Source organism: Tinamus guttatus, unplaced genomic scaffold (assembly GCF_059628265.1).
Source record: "Tinamus guttatus ecotype Peru unplaced genomic scaffold, ASM5962826v1 Tinamus_guttatus_pri_ptg000546l, whole genome shotgun sequence".
Classification (NCBI taxonomy): domain Eukaryota; kingdom Metazoa; phylum Chordata; class Aves; order Tinamiformes; family Tinamidae; genus Tinamus; species Tinamus guttatus.
The window spans coordinates 1000876-1021044 of NW_028289080.1; the positions used below are offsets into that span (position 1 = coordinate 1000876).

A 20169-nucleotide genomic window follows, 5' to 3' on the forward strand; every position below is an offset into this window, starting at 1 on the left:
TGGATCCAAGATGAGATGTCACAGTCTGGATGGGTGGGCCACTGGGTGGATAAAAACCTGGTCGGATGGTTGAGCTCAGAAAGAGGCTCAGCCTGGAGGGAGAGAGGTTTACAGGGGGACCAAAGCCCACGGGGAGGTGATGGAGAAGACAGAACAAGGCTCTTCCCGGTGCGACGTGGCAGGAGGACAAGGTACAACAGCCCGGAACTGCAACGGGGGACGCGACAAGAGAGCTTTTCCCTGTGAGGAAGCCGCCTTGTGCAGTCTCCATCCTCGGAAGAAAACCCAGCACGTAAAAGCACCGACCAACCTGGGCTGACCTCCGCATTAACCCTGCTCAGAGCAGGAGCTGCGCTAGGGGCTTCCCTAGGCGCCTTCCAGCCGCAGTTATCCTGGGATAGGATGACACGGAGTCAGCCAGCACTGAGTACGTTTATGAGCCTGGTGGAACTGAAAATCGTTTTCCAACCAGTAAGCCCTACATTTTTTTTCCCAAAGAAAATAGATTCTGATGGATAAATGCTTTTCACAGAAAGTTTCTGCTTCCTGTGAAAAACTTTATATCCCCATAAAAATACCGAAAGTCAACATTTTGCTTTTCTTCCAAATGTTTCTGCTTCTAGCAAGGCTGTTCTGGTATTGGTCCAAAATGAGAAATCCACATTTTCTGGGGCAAGTGTCAGTTAGGAGAAAGGAATTTGACTTTATTTTTATTTTATTTATATTTCATTTCATTTCATTTCATTTCATTTCATTTCATTTCATTTCATTTCATTTTTTTCTGCCCTTTTCCCTGGAAAGGCATAAAAGATCCCTGGGTGGTCATGATGCCGAGCCCTTCTTTGCAGACAAACGTGCTGCTCTGTAACCCCAGGTCCATGTTGTCCCCTCTCTGTGCCCCAGAGATGGACAAGGCCGTGGAGCAAACCTCCACCAAGGAGGTTGATGACTGGAGAGCCCTGTGGTGCCAGAAGCAGGTTTTGCCTGGTGTTCAGAAACACATCGGGTGGGATTTGGATGTCACTCGATCCTGGGTCGCACTGGCATTATTCCTAAACCCCATCCCAAGTATGTCCATCAGCATCTTCCCGCTACATTCAAGCCTTTGATTGGTTGCTGCCAGGAAAACATCTGATGCTGTAGTAAACTTGTCCAGAAGCTCCAAGGCTTCAGTGAAATATCACATGGCTTCTGCAGGGAAAGGACTCGGGGAGAAGGGAACATCCTATGGGGGAGACACGGGCAGGGCCCCTGGCACACAGCAGGGACTAGCGAGACCAAGGCAGCAGCTGGGAGGCCGGCGAGGCAAGACTGGGAATGGAGCCCAAGTGGTGCCCTGTGGGCAGGATGCCCCTCCAAGGCCCCCGTGCCTGTTCCCATTCCCCAAGCGCCTTGTCCGTGTCTCTGGGATAGCGAGGATGGGAAGCAGGGTGGCCTCAGTGCCCCCAGGGCGCAGTCCCAGGCCCCCTCCCGTGCTGAGCCTCTGCCTGAGCCCAGAGCCCGCTCACAGGGCGCACAAGGACCCATCCAGCTCCCGTTTATTGTGCGCGCCATGAGGGGAAGCAGCCAAGGTGGGAGTCTCGCCCGAGCCGGACATTCCTCCGGGTTTGACTCCGTGCGCTCAGCGGGGCTGTGTCAAGGAGCTCACGGGACAAAAGCGAGGGCTCCCCAGCTCCACGCAGTCTCCAGGCAGTGTCCGCAGGAAGGGCAGAGGCGCTCCGGCCGCCGCGGCTGGGATCGCATTGGTGCTGTCGCCGTGCGCGTGCCGGCCGCTCGCTACGGAGCGTAGCCGATATTGCAGTAGGCTGGAGGGGCCGACGGGGTTGCGGGCAGGCCCGCGGGGCTGCTGCTGCACGCGGCGTGGGGCGCGAAAGGCAGGGCCTGCAAAGCAGAGCTGTGAGTCGCAGCCGGTCCCCGGCGCTCGCCTCTTCCCTGCCCTCACCCAGCCCGTCGCGCTGATCAGCACCGTGGAGCGGGGAGATACCCAGGTGCTGAGCAGTGCTGGGGGGACCCTACAGGCACTTCTGCCAGTGCGGCAGGAACGTCGCAGGTGCCTCCACTCGATGCGGCCCAAGCCCACAGCGAGTCCCACCCTGCTGTCCCTCAGACCCTGCTTGTCCCCAGCACCCTCAGGCCCAGGCAGGGTTACTCACAGGCTGGCGAAGGTGCTGGGCAGCCCGGTATCCCTGGTAGGAGAGCAGGATGGCGATGCAGAGCTCCAGGGTACTGAGGAAGAGCATCACGCCTGCAATCCCATTGCCAGCTTTCTGCAGGTGACAAGGCCCCACAGAGTGTCACGACACGTGCGTGACAGCCCCATGCGTATGGCTGGGAACCCACCTTCAGCCCCAGTAGCTCATCTGAGGCCCCGGTCGGTGCCACTGGAGCAGCATAAGTGCTTTTTTTTTCTGGCTGGGAACCACTGCTTCGTCACTGCCCACCTCTCCGGTGGTCACAGGCACACGTGGTTCCCCAGCCCTAGGAATGGTTTTTGTCAGGGTGCGGCTGCAACCCTGTATAAGTGGAATGGAAATCACATTGTGGGCCAACACCCAACTGTGGCGTGAAAAAAAATATGACTGCCTTTCACAGACATGTTTCTGGGCCTAAAGGAAGATGTAGAAGAAAACAGTTGTTTCCCTCCCTCCCAGCAAAGCCCAGGGATTTTTAACCAGTCCAGCTTTCTCCAGCCTCCTCACTCATGTCAGTCACCGCAAACTTTCTCATAGCAATAGGGGGATTATCATATTATAAGTGCCACTTATTTTTAATGGCAGCCCCAGGTAATGAGTCGAGCTGGGGCTGGCAGTTGTTGCAGGTCAGCTGGGAGACACGAGTGAACAGCCCATGAGGTGGCAGCCGGGCTCTTTCTGCATTCGTTAACGTGGACATCTGCCAAAAACTTGTGCTGCATTTGCTCGGTGGCCACTCTTGAGCTCTGAATGGGAACTGCATAGTGGGCAGGAGAAAAGAAATCCCCCCTCATGGCTGGCTGCGCAGGACAGAGACCTGGAGCCACTCACCCAGAGCTGTAATGACGAGAACTGGTACCTCTTGTTTCCAGCTAGCTCTGCCACTGAGAGGATGGTCCCAGTTCCTGCAAACATGGCACTAACTATGTTTGTGCCCAGGCTGCTCTTCACCTGCAAGAGAGGTGCACAGGGCTGACTTACCAACAGCACCGGCGGCGCCCGACCTTCGTGTCTGTCCCCACCAGCTGACCTCAACTCTGTCTTCTCAGCATCCAAACCCAAGCCCGAGGCCCGAGTCCTGCCCGTCCTTGCACGCAGGCTTTGCAGAGCATTCCTCATAGCCACCCCCCGCCCAAGTGCTGGGAATAGCGACGCAGCATGGCAGGATAGCTGGGAAACGCCAGAGTGGGCATGCTCACCAGGATGGGCTTGTCCGCATACTCCACAGCCACCGAGAGGGATCCTGAGGTGACAAACTGTCTTGGAAAGAGAAAGCAGGGATGTTCCTGTGAGTGAAGGCTTGCTCAGGTGTACCACAGGGTACCACAGGGCAATGGGAAACGGCACGGGACAAAACTTAGCCCCTAAACCGGGTCAGCTGCAGTGAGTCCAGCGCTCAGCATGACCCCGTGACTTGTCCGCTCTGCCCAGCACATGGGCTAGGTGTGCAGAGGCAGGAATAACAGAGGATCGCTTTGGAGAAAGCAACTGCCCAGAGTGCCTCCGGGATGGGAGGATTTCGCTTTCCTTCTCCTGCGGGGAGGATAAAGCCACAAGGAGCGAGCACCAGAGACGCAGCACTTTCAGCCGCCCTCTCTGGCTGTAGGTCGCACGTTGGCGCCTGGTCTCCCAGCCCACGACCCAGCAGCTGCCCCGCCACCTGCACGCACCATGAGACCGCTCCAGAACGGGTAGCCCGTGGCCACGGTCAAAGTCCAGTAGATCAAGGAGGGCTGCGAGATGATGGAGGCCACCCCGCCGAAACCGAGACAGGCCACGCCAATGAGGATCTGCAGGGCCTGTCAGGAGGGAGGGCAGCGTGAGGGGCCGCGGGCCTGCCGCCCTCGAGGGGGGCCACGGGCAGCTCCACGCTGCAGAAGCGCCCTGGCACGGGAGAAGGGCCGTGCTCACCCCCAGGAGCTTGGGCTTCGCCCAGGAGATGCCCTCAGCCATGGTCCCTGCCCGTCGGAGAAGCGGCGCCCTGGGCTCAGAGCAGCTGGCAGCGGCGCGTCCCCATGGCGCTGCGCGGGATGGCTGGAAACCAGCGCCGAGGCCCTGGATGCAGCGGGAAGCTGCGGCGCTGCCACGGGACGAGGAGCCTGGGGAGAGAGCGGGCGGCCCTGCTTACCCTGCCGGGACGGCGCAGCTCGACACCCAGGCGGAGGGAGGGCTCGCAGGGGCATAGCAGGGCTCCCCTTGGACGCAGATCCCGCCTGGGAACCCTGGCACAGCTTGACGTGTAGAAGGCAGCATCCCAGAGCTGGCGTTTCGCACCTTTAGGCGGCTGGGTGCGAAGTGCCCTTCGAGGAGCGCTCGTTCAAGCAGGGCCTGTTCAGCCTGGAGAAGAGAAGGCTGAGAGGGGACACGATCAGTGTCTACAAGTACCTCAAGGGGGGCAGTGGGGAGGATGGGGCTGGCCTCTTTTTAGTGGTGGCCACCGACAGAACTAGAGGTAATGGCCGCAAACTGAAGCACCAAAAGTTCCACAGGAACTTAAGGAAAAAATTCTTAACAGCGAGGGTGCCAGAGCACTGGAACAGGCTGCCCAGAGAGGTTGTGGAGTCTCCTTCTCTGGAGATCTTCAAAACCCACTTGGACGCAGTCCTGTGCCACGTGCTCTAGGTGACCCTGCGTGTGCAGGGGGGTTGGACTAGATGACCTCTAGAGGTCCCTTCCAACCTTAAGCATTCTATGATTCTATGATTCTCTGGTTTGAGGAGCCAAAAAAGAAGAAGGGGGTCAATATCTCCGCTAGATTTGTACAGAGCTGATATGTAGGACGGGGTCCTTCTCTCCTTAATTACCTGCCCTAATTACTTCCTTCCTTGGACAAGGATGCACAACCTCACTGTCTGGGGTTGGCACATGGCCCATCTCCCCAAGAGCCACCAAGGCCTCCTTTGGATGGGTCTTTTCCAGTGGCAGGAGCCACAGGGACGGATGTTGGGCCACGTGACTCTGCCATCACGGGACACAGTGAGCTGCCCTTTGGCCACCTGTGCCTCGGTGCGGGTGTTCTGCGCCCGCCGCGCATGGAGGGCGCAAGGACGGCAAGGCTCAAAACAAGCAACGGGTGGCAAATGCTCCCCTGCGAACCACAGCATCCCCTGGCACTGCCCCTCGGCATTCGCCCTGATCACCCGCTCCCTCCTCTGTACCCATTGCCCACGAACACCCTCCAGGCCAGAAGGGTGAGGTGAAGCCACCAGAGACCCCCCATGCACATGTCCCCCTCTCCCGGCGGCCCCGCTGGTGCCCCCAGCCCGGGCACTGCTTGTCCCCGTGCTCACCGTGCCGCGTCCCCGCCTGTGCCGGGAGCAGGAAGGAACCAGGCTCTTCTCGCTCAAGGGCTGGTTTTATTAGCGCTGGACCTTGGGTGCCGCCCGGGTGGCAGCCAGGCCCCCGCCCCTCCCGCCAGCCTTCGCGCTGTCACCTCGAGGCAGCCGCCTGTCTCCTGCTGACACCCGGCAAGGACTAGCACAGGCAGGGGCACCCCCAAGCCCCCGGCACGGCTCATTGCAGGGCAGGGAGCTGCAAAGTGACCTTTTTCCTTTCCCTTTTTCCCCTGGAAAGACCTGTTTTCCCATTGCGTTTTCAGCTGTCCTAGAAAACCCAGCACCCCAAGCCCCGTATCAGCCAAGGCCTGCGCGAGGCCCAAAGGAAAAGGGCCCCACATGAGCAGCAGTGGGCTTAGGTGGCTCCGAGGATGCAGGGATGGCACGACAGGGGTGTGGGATCGCCAACCTTGGAGATACTCAAACCCACAAGCAGGCACCGAACAACCTGCTCCTGGCCACCGGGGGCCGAGGTTTGGACCAGGACACCCCAGTGCCTTGGCCAGCTTGAACCATTCAGCAGTTGATTAATGCTCCACTTACGCCACTCCCCAGCCCGCCCCGCTGTCACGCCACAGGGCACTTGTGTTCAGCTCTCCAGGTTTTATTGAGTATGCTATCCCTGCTCAGGGGGTACCGGGGCCACGCTGTCAGCCCTCCAGACAGGGCTGGAGAGGGGATGGTCTGGCCTCCAAATCCGGGGCTCCGGAAGCCAGCGTGCGGCCAAGACACTTGGAGAGCCAGGAAGGAGAGCCGGGTCCCATGGAGAAAAAGGGAGCCAAAGGGTCGGGGAAAGCGGGAGGCCAGCGCAGGGCTAAGCCAGGCTCCAAGCGCCCCCCTCTACGTGGCACGTCTGTCTGTGTTCATAAATATCTCGTCATAAGCCGGAGGCGGCGGCAGCACCAGCGCGGGCGGAGGCACCACGTTGGCCATGAAATCTGCAGCCTGCGGAGCAAGGATGCCTGTCACCCCTTCCCCTCGCTGCCAGTTTGCAGCACGGGCTCCTGCTCGGTCAGAGCCGTCCTCAGGTGGCGGTGGATGCTGCACCGTCCTACATGGTGGCTCTATGGGGATTTGGAGGGGCCTGTGCAGGTGAACACATCCCTGCGAGGCCAGCTGAACCGCCCCACACCACCCTCCCTGGAGACCTTCTCCCTCTGGCATAGCCAGAGGCAGGAGTCCTTCCACCTCCCCCTGTGCATCTGGCTGCTGCGGGGATCACCTGCATGGAGGTAACCAGCTGGGTTTGCCACCCCAGGTAGGTGCAGGCGAGGGTGATGCAGGTCTCCAGCAGTGTGAACATCAGCAAGATGCCCAGGAGCCCCCTGGTCACACGCTGCCAAGGAGAGCGCCACGGTGAGCCCAAGCTGCCAGCTTCTCCTCGCTCGGATTTGCCGAGATGTTACAACCCCAGCCACAGAGGCGAGGGGGCAAATAACACCCTTCCCTCCTTGCATAAACTCTGCACATCTCAAAAAGCTCAGGCTAATGCCGAAAGCATATTAATATATTCGAGAAGCAGGGACGTCCATGCCAGCCCTTGGGAACGGGCACCCCTCTCCCCGTCCCGACGTGGCCACCACGACACCCAGGCCCCATGAGCACCACCTCGAGCCTGCGCTCACCAGCTCCAGCTGTAGTGCAGGCCCGTAGCAGAGCTCATTGCAGATGTTGAGGTCCCAAAGCACCAGGATGATGCCCACCATTGTGGCGAGGACACTGGTGATGTTAAGGGCCATGCAGCCCTTCATCTGAGTGGGACAGAGGCAGGCGGGCACCCTCCTTGGAGCAGGCTCCCTCCTGCCCCTTCCGGAGCCACCACGGGCATTTTTTCTGTTGGCTCTTTTCCTTGGCGGGGTTTCCTTGGCCACAGAGACCCCGTGTCCTCACTTACCAAGTAGCTGCTCTGGTTCTTCTCTGCCGCCATGGAGCAGGAGCCAGAGGAGATGAACTGTGTGGAGAGGCGAATGTGTCCGTGATGGAGCGGGCCCTATCCTGAGGCCATGGGCACTTACCTGTCCCCCGCTGCACTAGGGGTGGCTTTGCCCCTCTGCAGGGCATGGCCCCAGGGAAGCTGAGCATGGCCAGGGTTGCTGCGGGTGTCCCGGGACACCCTACGTGCCCTGCCACCCTGTCCACCACCCCCTGCTCCTTGCTCCAGCCCTGGCCAATGGGCTCCTCACCAAGAGTCCCCCCCAGAAGAGGTACCAGGACTCCATGGTCAGCATCTCCACAGGCTTCCTGATGAAGGAAACCAGGATGCCACCAACGCCAAAGTGCAGCAAGCCGAGGAGGACCTGGAGGCCCTAGGGAAGCAAAAGAACAGGGAAGCCCTGGTGTCTGCAAGCAGGGGTGGGCACAAGGGCTGGAAGGAGCACCCTCACCCCCAGCATGCTGAGCTCTGCTTTGGAGAACACCAGGGCCACCGGCCTGCGGCGGCCGACGGCCAGCGCAGTCCCCTGCGCTACCAGCACGGGCTGGACGGCCGTGTAGGGAGGCAGGGCAGCGAAGGGCTCTCCGGGCACCGTCCCCAGCGCTGCCGCTGCATCCCGGCTGCTGGAAGCAAGAGGACACGCGGATGCTGTTTGGTGCCGTCCCCCTCGCCCGGCACCAGGACGAGCAGAGGAGGCGCTGCAGCCTCAGGAACCCACCGTGCTCGGCTGCGCTCTGAACCATTTCAGCTCTGCGTCCCCATTTCATTGACCGTGGGGCGCAGAGACCCCTCCCGCAGCCCCTTCCCAGCCAGCTCGCTTCACCTGACATTCTCCACACACCAAGCAAAGATGGGGAACCAGCATTTCCCTTTCAGCACGTGCTCTCCTAGCAGCTGTCCTTTCACCCCAAAGAGCGCAAGCTGCTCAGCTGCCATCTGCCCTGTCTTTACTTTTCTTACCCTCTAAGAGGGGGCCCGCTGAGGACCAGTCAAGAAGCCCTTTGGCCCTTGAGCATCTCCAAGGACCACGGCTCGGAGGACTGAGCAGATACGTACGGGAAGTCGATCCCAGGTCTGCTTGTGGGAGCCGGCACGGGAATCTGCTCTCTGGAGAACATTGATAGCTCCTGGAGGAGCTTCCAGCCTCCAGCCCAAGGACGAGAAAGCCAAACCGAGCCGACGCAGAGGGACGGCGCCGGTTCTGCCTTTGGGGTCAATTTGCAGCTGCAGCAACTGCTGTGAATGCCATAAATAAGTGCTTTGAGGGGCGCAGGGACTGGCAGGCTGCCTGTCCCTCCACTCTCCCAGTCCACGGAGATGCTGCCAGAGGCAGCGAGAGTCCCGACAGCAGCGCTGATGCTCGGCACGGGAACGCTCCTGGAAGCAAGCCTGGGCTCTGGGGGCTGCCCCACGTTTCCCTTAGCCCCGAGCAAGCGGGTGCAAATTCCCCGTCCTTTCGCCGCCCCCCCACTATTGCCTCGCTGGTCCCTGTACCCACGGCAGAGGCATCTCCCCATCGCTCTCCCCAGCACCAGGCTCTCCCCGCGCTCTCGCTCTGCTCTCCCCAACTCGCAGCAAGCCCCGTCCTCACCAGCACGGGGCGTCCCCAGGAAGCAGCCTTTGCCCCGCTGCTTTGCCAGTTCCCGTCCCCTGCCTGTGTCGCCACCCTTTTTATGGCCCTGCCGGAGCCACCGACTCGTGGGCTCATCAGCGCCGCGCTCGGGCCAGGCGGGCCCCCCTCAGCACCCCAACGGGCCCTGGCCCCGGCCACGCGCTGTCCCTGGCCCCTGGTCGGCAGCTCCTTCCCAGGAGGTGCTTCTTCCTCTCCAGCAGGTTCCTGGGCTGCAAATATAGAGGAGCACATGCATTAAATGCACACATTTGCACGGAGCCTTCAAATGCACTTTTCTGCCTTCAAGGGGCAAGTTGCCTCTAAACACAGCAAAGAAGCGGAAAGCCTTGAAAGCCGATGGAAACACGCTCTGTGTATAAAGACCTCCAAATTACCATTCGGGCTTTGGGTTGTTACAGATTTAACCCTTGATTTCTCAGCAATGGGCATCAAACACAAAGCTGGGGACGCAAACCCAGGCCAGGTGCAGATGCAGGGGCGGCTGGAGAGATACTCTGGCCCCTGCCTTGCTCCTTACCCTAAGCACAGGCCCGCTGGGACGAGCCAGGACCTGTGCAGTGTCTGAGGTGTCTGAGGAGGCTGCTCTGACCCAGCTGGAATTTCCTCAAAGTCTGCAAATCCTGCTCAATCTATGCACATCAGGAGCAGCTCTTGGGACGGACCTGCCCAGCCCCTGCTGCTGCTGGATCCCAAGGCTCCAAACTCGCATCCCGGTGCCCCGTGTTGTGCAGCGACCTCCTCAGTGGCTGCCCTGGAGGTACTGGTGAGGATTGGGAGTTGCAGTGGACTGCAAATCAGTCCTGCCTGTTCATCCATATTCCCTAAATCTCTGGGGCTTCTTGCAGGGAATCCGGCTCATTATTTTTTCAGAGCTGGGAACAGAAATAACTGATGGTGAGTGAATAATCCATGAGGTTTCAGCTGAGCAGCATGTGTGCGTGTGGCTGTTTGAAATGAAAGAGAAAACACTTAACTCCACCCCAAATGTCTCTGTGAGGGCGCCGGGGCTCTCCAGGTGCCGTGCAGACACGTGGCAGCTCAGCCCCATCAGCAGCCCCTCGAGCTGCTGTGGGAGGAAGATGCCTCCAAGGAGCGCGTTGCAAGCTGCCCAACCTCAGCGCTGGTTAAAAACGGGCCGGGAGCTGCCTCGAAACCTGCCTGCTCTTGTGGCCAAGGGCTTTGCCCGCAGCTCCGGCTCGCTGTGCATTAGCACCGGGCTAAGAGCAGACTCACGCTGTGGCTCTTCGCTTGGCGCCTCGCAGCTGAGAGCGGCCCCAAGGCAGCTCCTCGGCCCCTGCGAGCCCACGTGGCACCGTGAAATCAAAGGAGTCATCGCTGCGAGAGGAGCAGCTGCTCCGGGAGCGCTATATATAGACAGCTGCTCTCCGAGACATCCGTGAACTTTCCTGGCTTCTTTTAACCTCTCCGGCTTAGGCGGAGGCTCCGTTGCTTGTAACGTGCTGGCTCTCCGGAGCCCCCAAAGTGGCTGAAGCCAGAAGGGACATGAGTATGGGGCACACGCAGCATGCGGAGAGAAGCAGCAGGGGGGATTCGCGCAGGTTTCTTTGGCATAGGGAGCAAGACGCAGGAATGGGAATGCAGGGGCATGTGGGGGTCCTGATGTCTCGAAATCTCCAGCTGTCCTCTGCTCCCCAGCTCTGGAGCACCCTCCAAGGATGCCCATTCCCACAGTTTGGCCACCCGGCTCCTAACACAGAGCTTCGGAACGGGGAGAGGAAGCCCTTGCCCTCACTGGCCACCGCACAGACCTCGGCGCAGAGACGCAGGGGAGTTATAGCCCAAGGGGGGATTTTGCAGCTGTTGCTCCAAGAAAGCCCTGGCAAACGAGAAGGCCATGGTCCAACCAAAGAGTTTACTTCAAAGACAAAACAAAGCCAGCAGGGTACAACCCAAGGTAGAAAGACCGAGTCAGACGCAGGCTACCTACACAACCCCTGGCATACATCGGGTACGGGGGGTTTCTCTCTGCTACCCATACATTGCTACCAGACCCCTAGAAGGTCACTTCATATTAACAAACCCCAGTAGCCCACCAGGTAAATAATGTCTGGCCGAAACACGCGCGAGGCCCCCAAACCCCTCTACCCACCACAGAAAGACCCTTCTCGAAAGCAGCCAGTGGGCAAAAAAAGCCCCTCCTGGAGATGCTGTGGGGCCGGAGCAGGGGAGGAAGAAGAGCGGAGAGCCACTCCGTGCCGCAGGGGGCTGTCTGCAACGGGGCTGGCCAGGCACGTGGCCGCGCATTGGGAGGAGGAAGCCCGGAGCCTTCGGCCCTTGCCCCGCGGCGGGTCGGAGACGGCAGGTCAGAGGCAGGACGTGGCGCGAGGAGGTGGCCTGGCGCTGCTCATGGGCTCCGCGCCGGGGACATCCTCCACGGGCATCGCGTGCTAGGCATCCGGGGCGACCAGCTGCGAGGAGGAGGAGGAGGATGTGGCGGAAGGCGGGGGAGCTGCCGCACCGCGGCCCGGGCGCCTCACGCTCACCTCGGCATAGCTAGGCAGCTGCGGCAGCTCCGCTGGGGCTGCATCGGCACGGGCAGCTGCGGACACGATGAGCACGGCCTGCGAGACGGGAGGAGGTGGGCGCCGCTGCCCGTGCCCACCACACCGGGGCGTCCCGCCCACCGCCCGCGCCCACCTCGTTGGGACGGACGCGCGTGGCCCGGCACCAGAAGTGGGCGGTGGCGACAGCGATGCAGAACTCCAGGACGGTGAAGATGAGCAGCACGATGGAGATCCCGTTGCCTGCGAGCTCCGGGCCAGGGGAAGCGCCCGTGAGCAGCACCCCGTGCGAGGAAACGCTCAGCCCCTTCAGCTCCCAGCCAGGGCACGAGCGCCTGTGGCACGGCCAGGCCAGGCCGGAGGCTGGTACAGATCCCCTCCCCTGACATTTTGGGGCCGAGCATCCCACAACTCCACCTCCGGCTCGTCCTGAGTGGCAGAGCCGGGCGTACTTACCACGATGATGTGGTTGTACGAGTCAAAGCTGGAGCGGTAGAGGCCATTCAGGTTCAGGTCAATGATGAAGGCAACGATGCCCAGGAGTGCAAAGATGGCACTGATGACATTCATGGTCTGGCTGCCCTTCACCTGTGGCAGAGGGAAGATGGGCAGGGATTGCGGCGCCGGCGGGAAAGCCCTTTGCCCGGAGGGGGGATGCGGAGCTGCTGGCCGGCCCGGCCACGGGGCCCGCGTGCTGCGTCGGGCGGCGAGTCGCTCACCGCACACTCTGTGGGGCTCTTCTCCGCTCCGATGGACAGGCAGCCCGAGATGATGAACTGTGCCGAGGGGAGAGGCGGGCGGTCGGGCACCGCTCGCAGCTGCGGGCGCGCGGGCCGTGCATCCCCTCGTGCGCAGCACCGCCAACGCAGCCACCGGCCGCACACAAGCTTCCCGAGGGACGGCAACCGCCCTCCCCACCCCTGCCCTTGCGGGCAGAAGGGCTGGATGCTTTTGTGTCCCACTAACCCTTAAATTTTGCTACAATTTGCTGTCCGGAGCCACTGAACTAGAGCCACCCCCCCACCCCAGCATCCCAGGACTGGTCCCAGCAGGCAGGGGGACCCTGGGAGCCCTGGGGTAGGGAAGAACACGTTCCCCCGCCGCCAGCCCCACGCCACGCACAGACACGCCGCCCAGGAAGGGTATCTCGCCGATGACGAAGAAAGAGGTGTAGACGCTGGTGAGCATGGTGAGGACGACACCAAAGCCGATGTGCATGAAGCCGGTCATGATCTGAATGGTCTGCGGGAGGAGGCAGGGAGAGCGAGCAGGGCACGCTGGCCCCCAGCCCGCACAGCCGGGCGCTTCGCAGAGGGGCTCGCGTGGGGCCAGCTCCCCACAGCGCCCAGCAAACACCCCCAGTAGCGCTGCAGGGACCGGTGGGGCAGGGGGACTGGCCCTGTTGCAGCCCCATTCCCAGTTCAGCCCTGCAGAGGGGACGGGGCGGCCCTTGGGGGCAGCCCCCATTGCGCCGCTCTCCCCAGTCCCCTCACGGTGGCGGGGAGGGAGGGGAGCAGGGAGCGGGGGGGGGGGGGGGGGTGCCCGTGCCGCCTCCCATCTCAAGGGGCCGGGGGTCACTGCCCTCCCCGCTCCAGGGAAGTTGGGGGAGGGATTCCCCAGAGCAGCGGGAGCAGCTGGGGGCACCACGCAGCAGCTCTGCCCCACCGCCGCCCCCTTCCCCGACTCACCCCCATCACTCGGTTCTTGCCCTTGGGCAGGGTCTCGGCCGTGTACATGACGGAGCGGCTGCTGAGCTGCAAGGTCCCCATGCCTTGCATGGGCGCAGCGCCCGCTCCCCGCCAGCCCGGGCACCGCGGGGCTGCCCTACATCGCGCGGGGGCGCGTGCGGATTGGCGCTGCGCGCCGTGGCGTCAGTGAGAGCGCAGCATCCCCACGCGCGGCTGCCCCGGGCCCCACAGGGAAACTCCTTCCCCCGCCGGAGCTGGGGATGCAGAGCCGTGGGCCCTGGAGCATCCCCCTCTTCCCATCCAGCCCCCAAAAGGAGGGGCATGAAGGCAGGGAGGGGAACCTACCTACCCCCTGCTCACAGCTGCCCGCCGTCTCAGAAAGCCTTTAGCAACCAGCAGAACAGGGAAAAGCAACTCAGGCCTTAACCCAGGGACACCGGGGGCGGCTCCGGAGATGGATGATGGCTGGGGAGGATCGAGGGAAGCAGTAGAGCATGGAAAGTCCCCCAGTTCTAGCTACCTACCCTGCATGGGCTAAATCCACCCGAAAGTCACCCCGCTTCTGCTTGAATTCAGGCCAGCAAGATGGAGTATTTACAGGGGCAAAAGAAAGAAAAAATAAAAAAAAAAAAGAAAAAAGAAAAGGAGAGAGGGAGTGCACAAAGCACCACAGCGAGTTCCTGGAAGAAAGATCCATCAAAGCCATTAGGCGCAGAAATGCGTCCTCCCCGAGGAGCTTGCCGCACATGCTGGGGCTGCGGCGAGTGCGCCCAGCAGCTCGGCTCCTTCCCAGCCTCGCAGGCAGGACATGGGGCACAGGGCGTAGCTGCTCCTTGCCCTGGCATGGACAAGCCACAAAGGGGCAAAGCTGTGGCAAGCTGGGCCTGGAGAAGACCTTTGCGCCCAGGGCAGGAGCCTGATCAGGTCCTGCCCCTTCCAGGGGCTTCAGCTTCTTCTTATCTTATCAGGGTTCTGCAGCTTGAAGGGCTGCGATCCCTCTGCAACAGTGGGCCCTGGCAACGAGGCAGAATGAATCCAGTGGCCGCTTCTCACAGGCTGAGCTCCTGCCAGCACCAACCTGTGGGTGGCGAGCCCCAGCCCAGTGTCACCGATGTGGCTCCTGCCTTCAAGGAGGCAGCCCAGGGAGCTGCTCGTGGAGGGCATTCCCGTGCAGGCACGCAAAGACACATCGGCATAGGCGAACACCACATTTTTCCAGTGGAGAAAAAGAATATATGTATTAAATGCCTCAGATACTCAGCATAGTTCACACAGAAATGGGATCAGTCTTGAAAAAATTTACAGACCAAGAGGAAAACTGAGCAAGTAGCACAGATGGTGTCAGGTAGGCAAGAAGACTGCTCCATCCTGTGGCTCCTGAATGCGATACCTCCCTTCCCATTCACCACTTCCCTTCCCAGTGACTTCTAGAACTTAGGACGCATTTGAGAAAACCATGAGCTTCCAGCTCCCTTCTTCCCGCCTTGACTTGGGTTCACAAGCCCTCTGTAGGAACGTTGACAGGTCGTTGATGCCCATGCGGTTTTTTGTCCTTGGGAGCCGGAAGGGCTGCATTCATCCTTATCATGTCCTGCGGGACTGAGGAGAGTAGAAAGGCTCACCTGCATTCCAGGGCACCTCCAAAAATGATGGGGGAAATCAAACTCCAAGGGAAAATTCTCCTTGTCACCCCACGGAGTATGGTGGTGGCAGCCCAGAGGGCACCTGCAAGCCACTGGGCCCTGCCACAGGCTGTCGCAGTTGAAGCTCCAGCAACTGGAATACCTGCTCCATCGGTGGATGGGCCCTGCTCTTGCCTCTCTGCAGAGAGAGCCGGGAGAACATCAGCCACTGCCGCTCCCCACTTGCTGTAGCCCACATGAAGGCTGGTGCTCTGGGCGCTCCTCTCGCCCACCAGCACCTCTGCCCGGTGCGGACAGAGCAGGCAGACTCACCATGATGTGGCTGAGCGCAAGGGAGGAGAGTGTTGTCTCCAGAACAGTGAGGATCATCATGAGCACCAACAGGCGCTGGGTGAAGAAGAGGGGAAGAGACAGTTGCAGAACAGTTGGCAGGGATCTTTAAAGACCATCTGCACAACCCCCTGCACAACCAGGGTCATGCAGAACACATGGCATAGGATCACGTCCAGGTGAGTTTCAGATGTCTCCAGCGGAAGACTTCACAACCTCTCTGGACAGCCTGTTCTAGTGCTCTGCCACCCTCAAGGGAAAGTTTTTTCCTCCTGTTCAGATGGAGCTTCCCATGTTTTACCTTGGGCCCATTGCCTCTCATCCTAGCACATAACCTTCCCAGTGCATCCCAGGATACCACGTGCCTTCTTGGTCACAAGGGCACATTGCTGGCACTTGGTGTCAACCCGGCCTCCCAGACCCTTCTCCTCAGAGCCTCTCTCCCACAGGTCACCCCAGCCTGTCCTGGTTCACAGCGTCAGACAACCCAAGGAGCCCAAGCGCCTCCAGCCCTGCTCTCGATGGAGGTGACACGGGACTGGGCCACCGGTTTGCAGCGCTGCCTGCTCACCAGCTCGTAGGCGAGGAGTGCGCGGCAGTGCTCGCTTGGGACGCCACTCCGCTCGCAGTGCAGGAGTACCGCGACGCTGCCCCAGCGAAGGCCGGGGGAGGAAATCCGGATCACGTCCAGGGTGAGCAGCACGGCTCCCACCAGTGAGCCGAGGCAGCTGCAGACAGCACTGCAGGACGCCTGAGGGGGCACAGGCCACGTCGGCTGCGCTGCCATCGGCGCCTTGGCGAGACCGAGCCCAGTCCTGCAGCTCCAACCATTTCCCCGGAGAAGCCCTTTGGGGAGGGGAGCTGCTGCCGCCCCAGGGAAGCCAGAGACCAGCAGTCCTCTCCACTCACCAGATGCTTCAAGGAATTTTTAGCAGCGGAAGAAATGCAACGGCCAGCAACAACGTACTGGAAGGAAGAGAAGGACAAGTGCCACAGCCCTGCCTCTGCAGTCCTGCCAGCAAAGCCTCCCCAGTTTCCCTGCTTACCAGCACGGCCCCCCAGAGCGGGTAGCAGTAGGCAATGCATAAATTCTCTTTGCCGGAAGCGAAGAACAAGGCGCTACCAAGCCCGAGGAGCATGAGCGCGATGAAGGCCTGCAGCACCTGTGAGGACAGGCGTGCGCCATGGGGACGAGCGTGACCGGGACAGCCGCGAGCTGCAGGCCAGAGCCTCCCGTGTGAGCTCAGAGGTGCCTCAGAAGCCCCTTCAGAGCAACGGGCCCCTAGGGCCACCCGTGGGCACTACTTACCTCGAACACCCAGCAGCCGGTCCATGTCATGCACCCAGCCTGGGCCACCCGCGGGCAGCTCTGTGGGGACTCGGGGTAGGCGAGCGGCATTGCCGCGAAAGCGGGGAGCCAAGCAGGCGGCACCCAGCGAGACACCCGCGCCAAGAGGCTGGGCGCAGGGAGAGCCCCGCAGCCCACGTGGGTCACGTGTTTTCTGCGAAAAGCAGAAATGAACGTTTTGCTTCCGAGAACGAAGCAAGTGTAAACAAGCGGGTACCCAGCCCGCTCCGGAGCTGCTCCCTCCGGTGCGGCAGCAGGGCCACAGCCAACACGGGGGAGAAGCGATGCTTATCCGCATGCAGGAGCCCCCTCATCCCACGGAAGGAAATGCCTTTGTGCCACAACCCAGGGGGGAAGAAAACCAGCCAGTGGGGTGCTGCTCATCCCAAGGCCGTGGCTCGCATGTCCTGCTATTGCCACAGCTGGGGTGAATCACACCCAGGGGAGACCAAGAGGTCTGCTGGGCCCTGGGTGAAAATGCAGCTTCCACCTGGGCCATGGGAAAGCAGCAGAACCCAGCCCCACGCTGGTCTTTGCCATTTCCTCCTCCTTGCGGTTAAGCAGGAAAAAAAGCTAGGCTGAAGATGGGCCCTGAATTATTTAATTGTGTTTTGTGCAAGCGCAGCATTTGCCAAGGCCGGCCAGGACAGTCCAGGGCCCCCCCTCCAGCAGAGGATACAAAAACACAAGAGGAAGGAAAGCATCCCCGCTGCCCACCCCATGCCACACATGTCCCGCTATGCCAGGGGGTTTATGGGCAGCATCTCCCTCTCCGCTTGACCGAGCTTCTAGGGAGGAAGGGGCTCCCAGCAGCCGTTCTCCAGCTGCTCCTGCTGGGGTGACTCAACCGCCCTCCGCTCTTGGCCTCACAGCGCTCTGCACATTATCCTGCTTTGGGCTTAACCAAGCCGAGCACTCCAGCCTCGGAAGGAGCAGATGCAAGAAGTGAATAATAAAACAGCAGTGCACGAAGCCTGGGCTGCGGGGCAGCCTCACGCAGCCCCGCACCAGAATGCGGGTGAGGCACCGTGTCGGAATCACACTGTGGGTCCAGCTCCCAGGGCAAGCACAGGGGGAAAACATTCCTATGGGAAGCCCCAGGACCCAGGCAGGCGGTATTCAGCCACATGGCAAGCCTGCAGCGCCCTCCAGCCACCCTGCTCCCTCGCAGCCCTTCCTGCACCCAGGCACACACGTCCTTGGATCCACAGCTTTATTGCTGAAGGGGGGCTCACACCGCACTGGCATTCCCAGGAGCATCCGGAAGGCCCAGGCTGCTGTTCCCAGCTGCCCTGGGCACCATGGGCACCCCGGGGGGCTCACTGGGGGCAGCGGCCCGGTGCCAGCGGCGCCTCGCGGAGCAGTAGCAGCCCAGAATGCCCACGGCGGCCAGGATGGAGCCCATGGCCACCATGGCCAGCGTGGGGCCGGGCGCTGGGAGAGCCGGCCCTGCAGGAGACACAACAGTGAGGAAACAGGGAGCCCCACGGGGGATACTCGAGGCGAGCTCTAGTGCAGGGCAGCAAGCATCGCACTCACCCACGTCCCTCCTCTCGCCTCCGGCCACAGGGGCTGAGGGCCAGTGCGATGGCCACGTGGCCGGCAACGATCCTGGATGGGTGGCAGCCTCGCTAGGGAGCCCTGCGATGGGAGGCCGGACAGAGGCTGCAGCACAGGCCCCCGCCACGGCCGCAGAAAGGCCTCCCAGCGCCGGCTCTTACCTGCGCCGCGATCCCGCCGGAGCCGCCGGCAGCCGCCAGCCCCACACAGGGAGCCCTGGGCACGGTCGTGCGAGCAGCCTGGGCCAGCCTCCAGGTGACAGTGGCGGTAGATCTGCGGGGACAGGCGTCCTGCAGGAGGGCTGCCAGCAGCGGCTATGGCCCCTTCGGCCAGGGGCCACCCCGCACCTCTGCCCAAGGGCTGGGGCAAGCCCAAAGCCACCCCGTCCCCACACGGGCACTGACCTGGTTGCCAGCAGCTCCTGGGAAAAGGGAGGCCTCCAGATGGAAGCGGTGCCGCCACGGGGAGAGGGAGCGCCGGAGCCGCCCGCCTGCCCGGCCCCTGTGGCGGGCGAGCCCAGCTCTGCAGGTGCCCACAGAGGGCACCCAGACCCCCACCGTGGAGCTCCCCCACTCACCGGCACGTGCCCACAGGACCAAGCGTGGGCATCTCAGTGTGGGCACAGCAGGGCCCGCCAGCCCCCGGGCCAGGCACCGTTCCGGGAGGAGCTGGGGAGAGCCAGGATGAGGGAGCCCATGAGGGACGGCCCCCAGGGCACCCCCTTCGTGGGGGCATCAGGGGCAGCTCCTGGCACCACTCAGGGCACAAGACCCAGCTCAGGGTCCCAGGAGATACAGAGAGCCCAGCAGCACCCCCTCTGACCCACACATCCAGCCCCATGGGGCTGCCCCCCAGCGCCTCACCCAGGGCACTCTGCAGCCAGGCAGCAGCAAGAAGGAGGACCAGCCACCTCCTCTTCAGAGCCTTCATTGCAAGCAGAGAGGAGGAGGAGCAGCTCTGCCCCACTGCTTTTACACCTGGGGCCGTGGGCGGGTGCCGGCTGCTCTCCCAATGGGGACCCCCCATCGCAGTCGGCCCCAGCTGGGGCTCGTCCCGCTGCCCTGACAGGCACCCTACAGGCAGAGGGGGTGCCAGCGTGGCCCCGCGCCGGGCGTCCTCCCACTCACAACAGCAACGTGTTACTCAACAGTGTCTGCAGCACGGGCCTGGCCACGCAGGAAAGCCTGGGGTGGAGCAGCCAAACACCTGAGTTAAGGCTCAGTGCCCACAGTAGCAGCAGGGTACTCAGTAGGTTTCAGAGTGAACACCCCATTGATATGCCTAGAGAGAGGGCTACATTCTCCCTGCCATGTCTAGGGGGCTGCAAGTAGACAGCTGGCCTGACGGATGTGATGTGTTTTCCTCATGGCCTGTTAGCGCTGGTGGGTGACACGCGGGACCCTCCCCAGGCGGCCTGGACATTCTCACCTCCTCTCAGCTCACCCAGCAGCTGCCTCATTCCCCAGGGCCAAGCAGGAGCCCAGGAGAGGCGCAGCACGACATGTAGGACAATGCGGTGGCTGCGTCCCAGGTCACCCCCTACCTGGATATCACCTGGCTCCAGGAAAGGAAGGGCGTTCCCGCCTCCCCAGGGCCATGGCTGGCTCCAAGCAACCTGGCGAGCAGCCCATTTTCCATGGGGCACCGGCACAGCCCATTCCCTGCATCCGGGCAGCGGAGGCGTGCATGGTGCTGGCCCAAGCCACAGCAATTCCCTAAGGCAGCCAAGCCTAGGGCTGACCTGCTGGGAAGATCCCTGAGAAGTGTGCCAGCCAATTCCTGGTGCTTATTAGGTTTCAGGGTGAACACGCAGGGGCAGGAGAAAGCAAGGCCATGCTTTCCGGCAGGATTAAAGAGGATTAAAATTGATGAAAACTTTAATTTCAAGTCGCAATATGGAGCAGAGCTTTGGGCCCCACCAGGCGGGAGCAAACCGAAGCTGGTGGTTTTCACAAGGCCCTGGGCACACTGGGCAGGGTTTCCCC

The 20169-nt window shown here is 61.7% G+C and overlaps 2 protein-coding genes across 2 annotated transcripts; both read right to left on the reverse strand.

Moving 5' to 3' along the window:
- Positions 1–2342: 2342 nt before the first annotated feature.
- Positions 2343–4183, reverse strand: LOC148592608 (membrane-spanning 4-domains subfamily A member 15-like). Its single transcript, XM_088534226.1, has 5 exons — positions 4104–4183; positions 3863–3991; positions 3392–3448; positions 3024–3143; positions 2343–2513 (listed from the first exon to the last, which is right to left on the reverse strand). The coding sequence occupies exons 1-5, from the start codon at positions 4143–4145 to the stop codon at positions 2343–2345; spliced, it is 519 nt and encodes a 172-aa protein (XP_088390352.1). The 5' UTR covers positions 4146–4183.
- Positions 4184–11501: 7318 nt separating this feature from the next.
- On the reverse strand, positions 11502–16675 carry LOC104578817 (uncharacterized). Its single transcript, XM_088534227.1, has 11 exons — positions 16586–16675; positions 16323–16439; positions 16186–16242; positions 15848–16027; positions 15259–15333; positions 12738–12857; positions 12335–12391; positions 12072–12203; positions 11752–11865; positions 11598–11675; positions 11502–11522 (listed from the first exon to the last, which is right to left on the reverse strand). The coding sequence occupies exons 1-11, from the start codon at positions 16673–16675 to the stop codon at positions 11502–11504; spliced, it is 1041 nt and encodes a 346-aa protein (XP_088390353.1).
- Positions 16676–20169: the final 3494 nt, after the last annotated feature.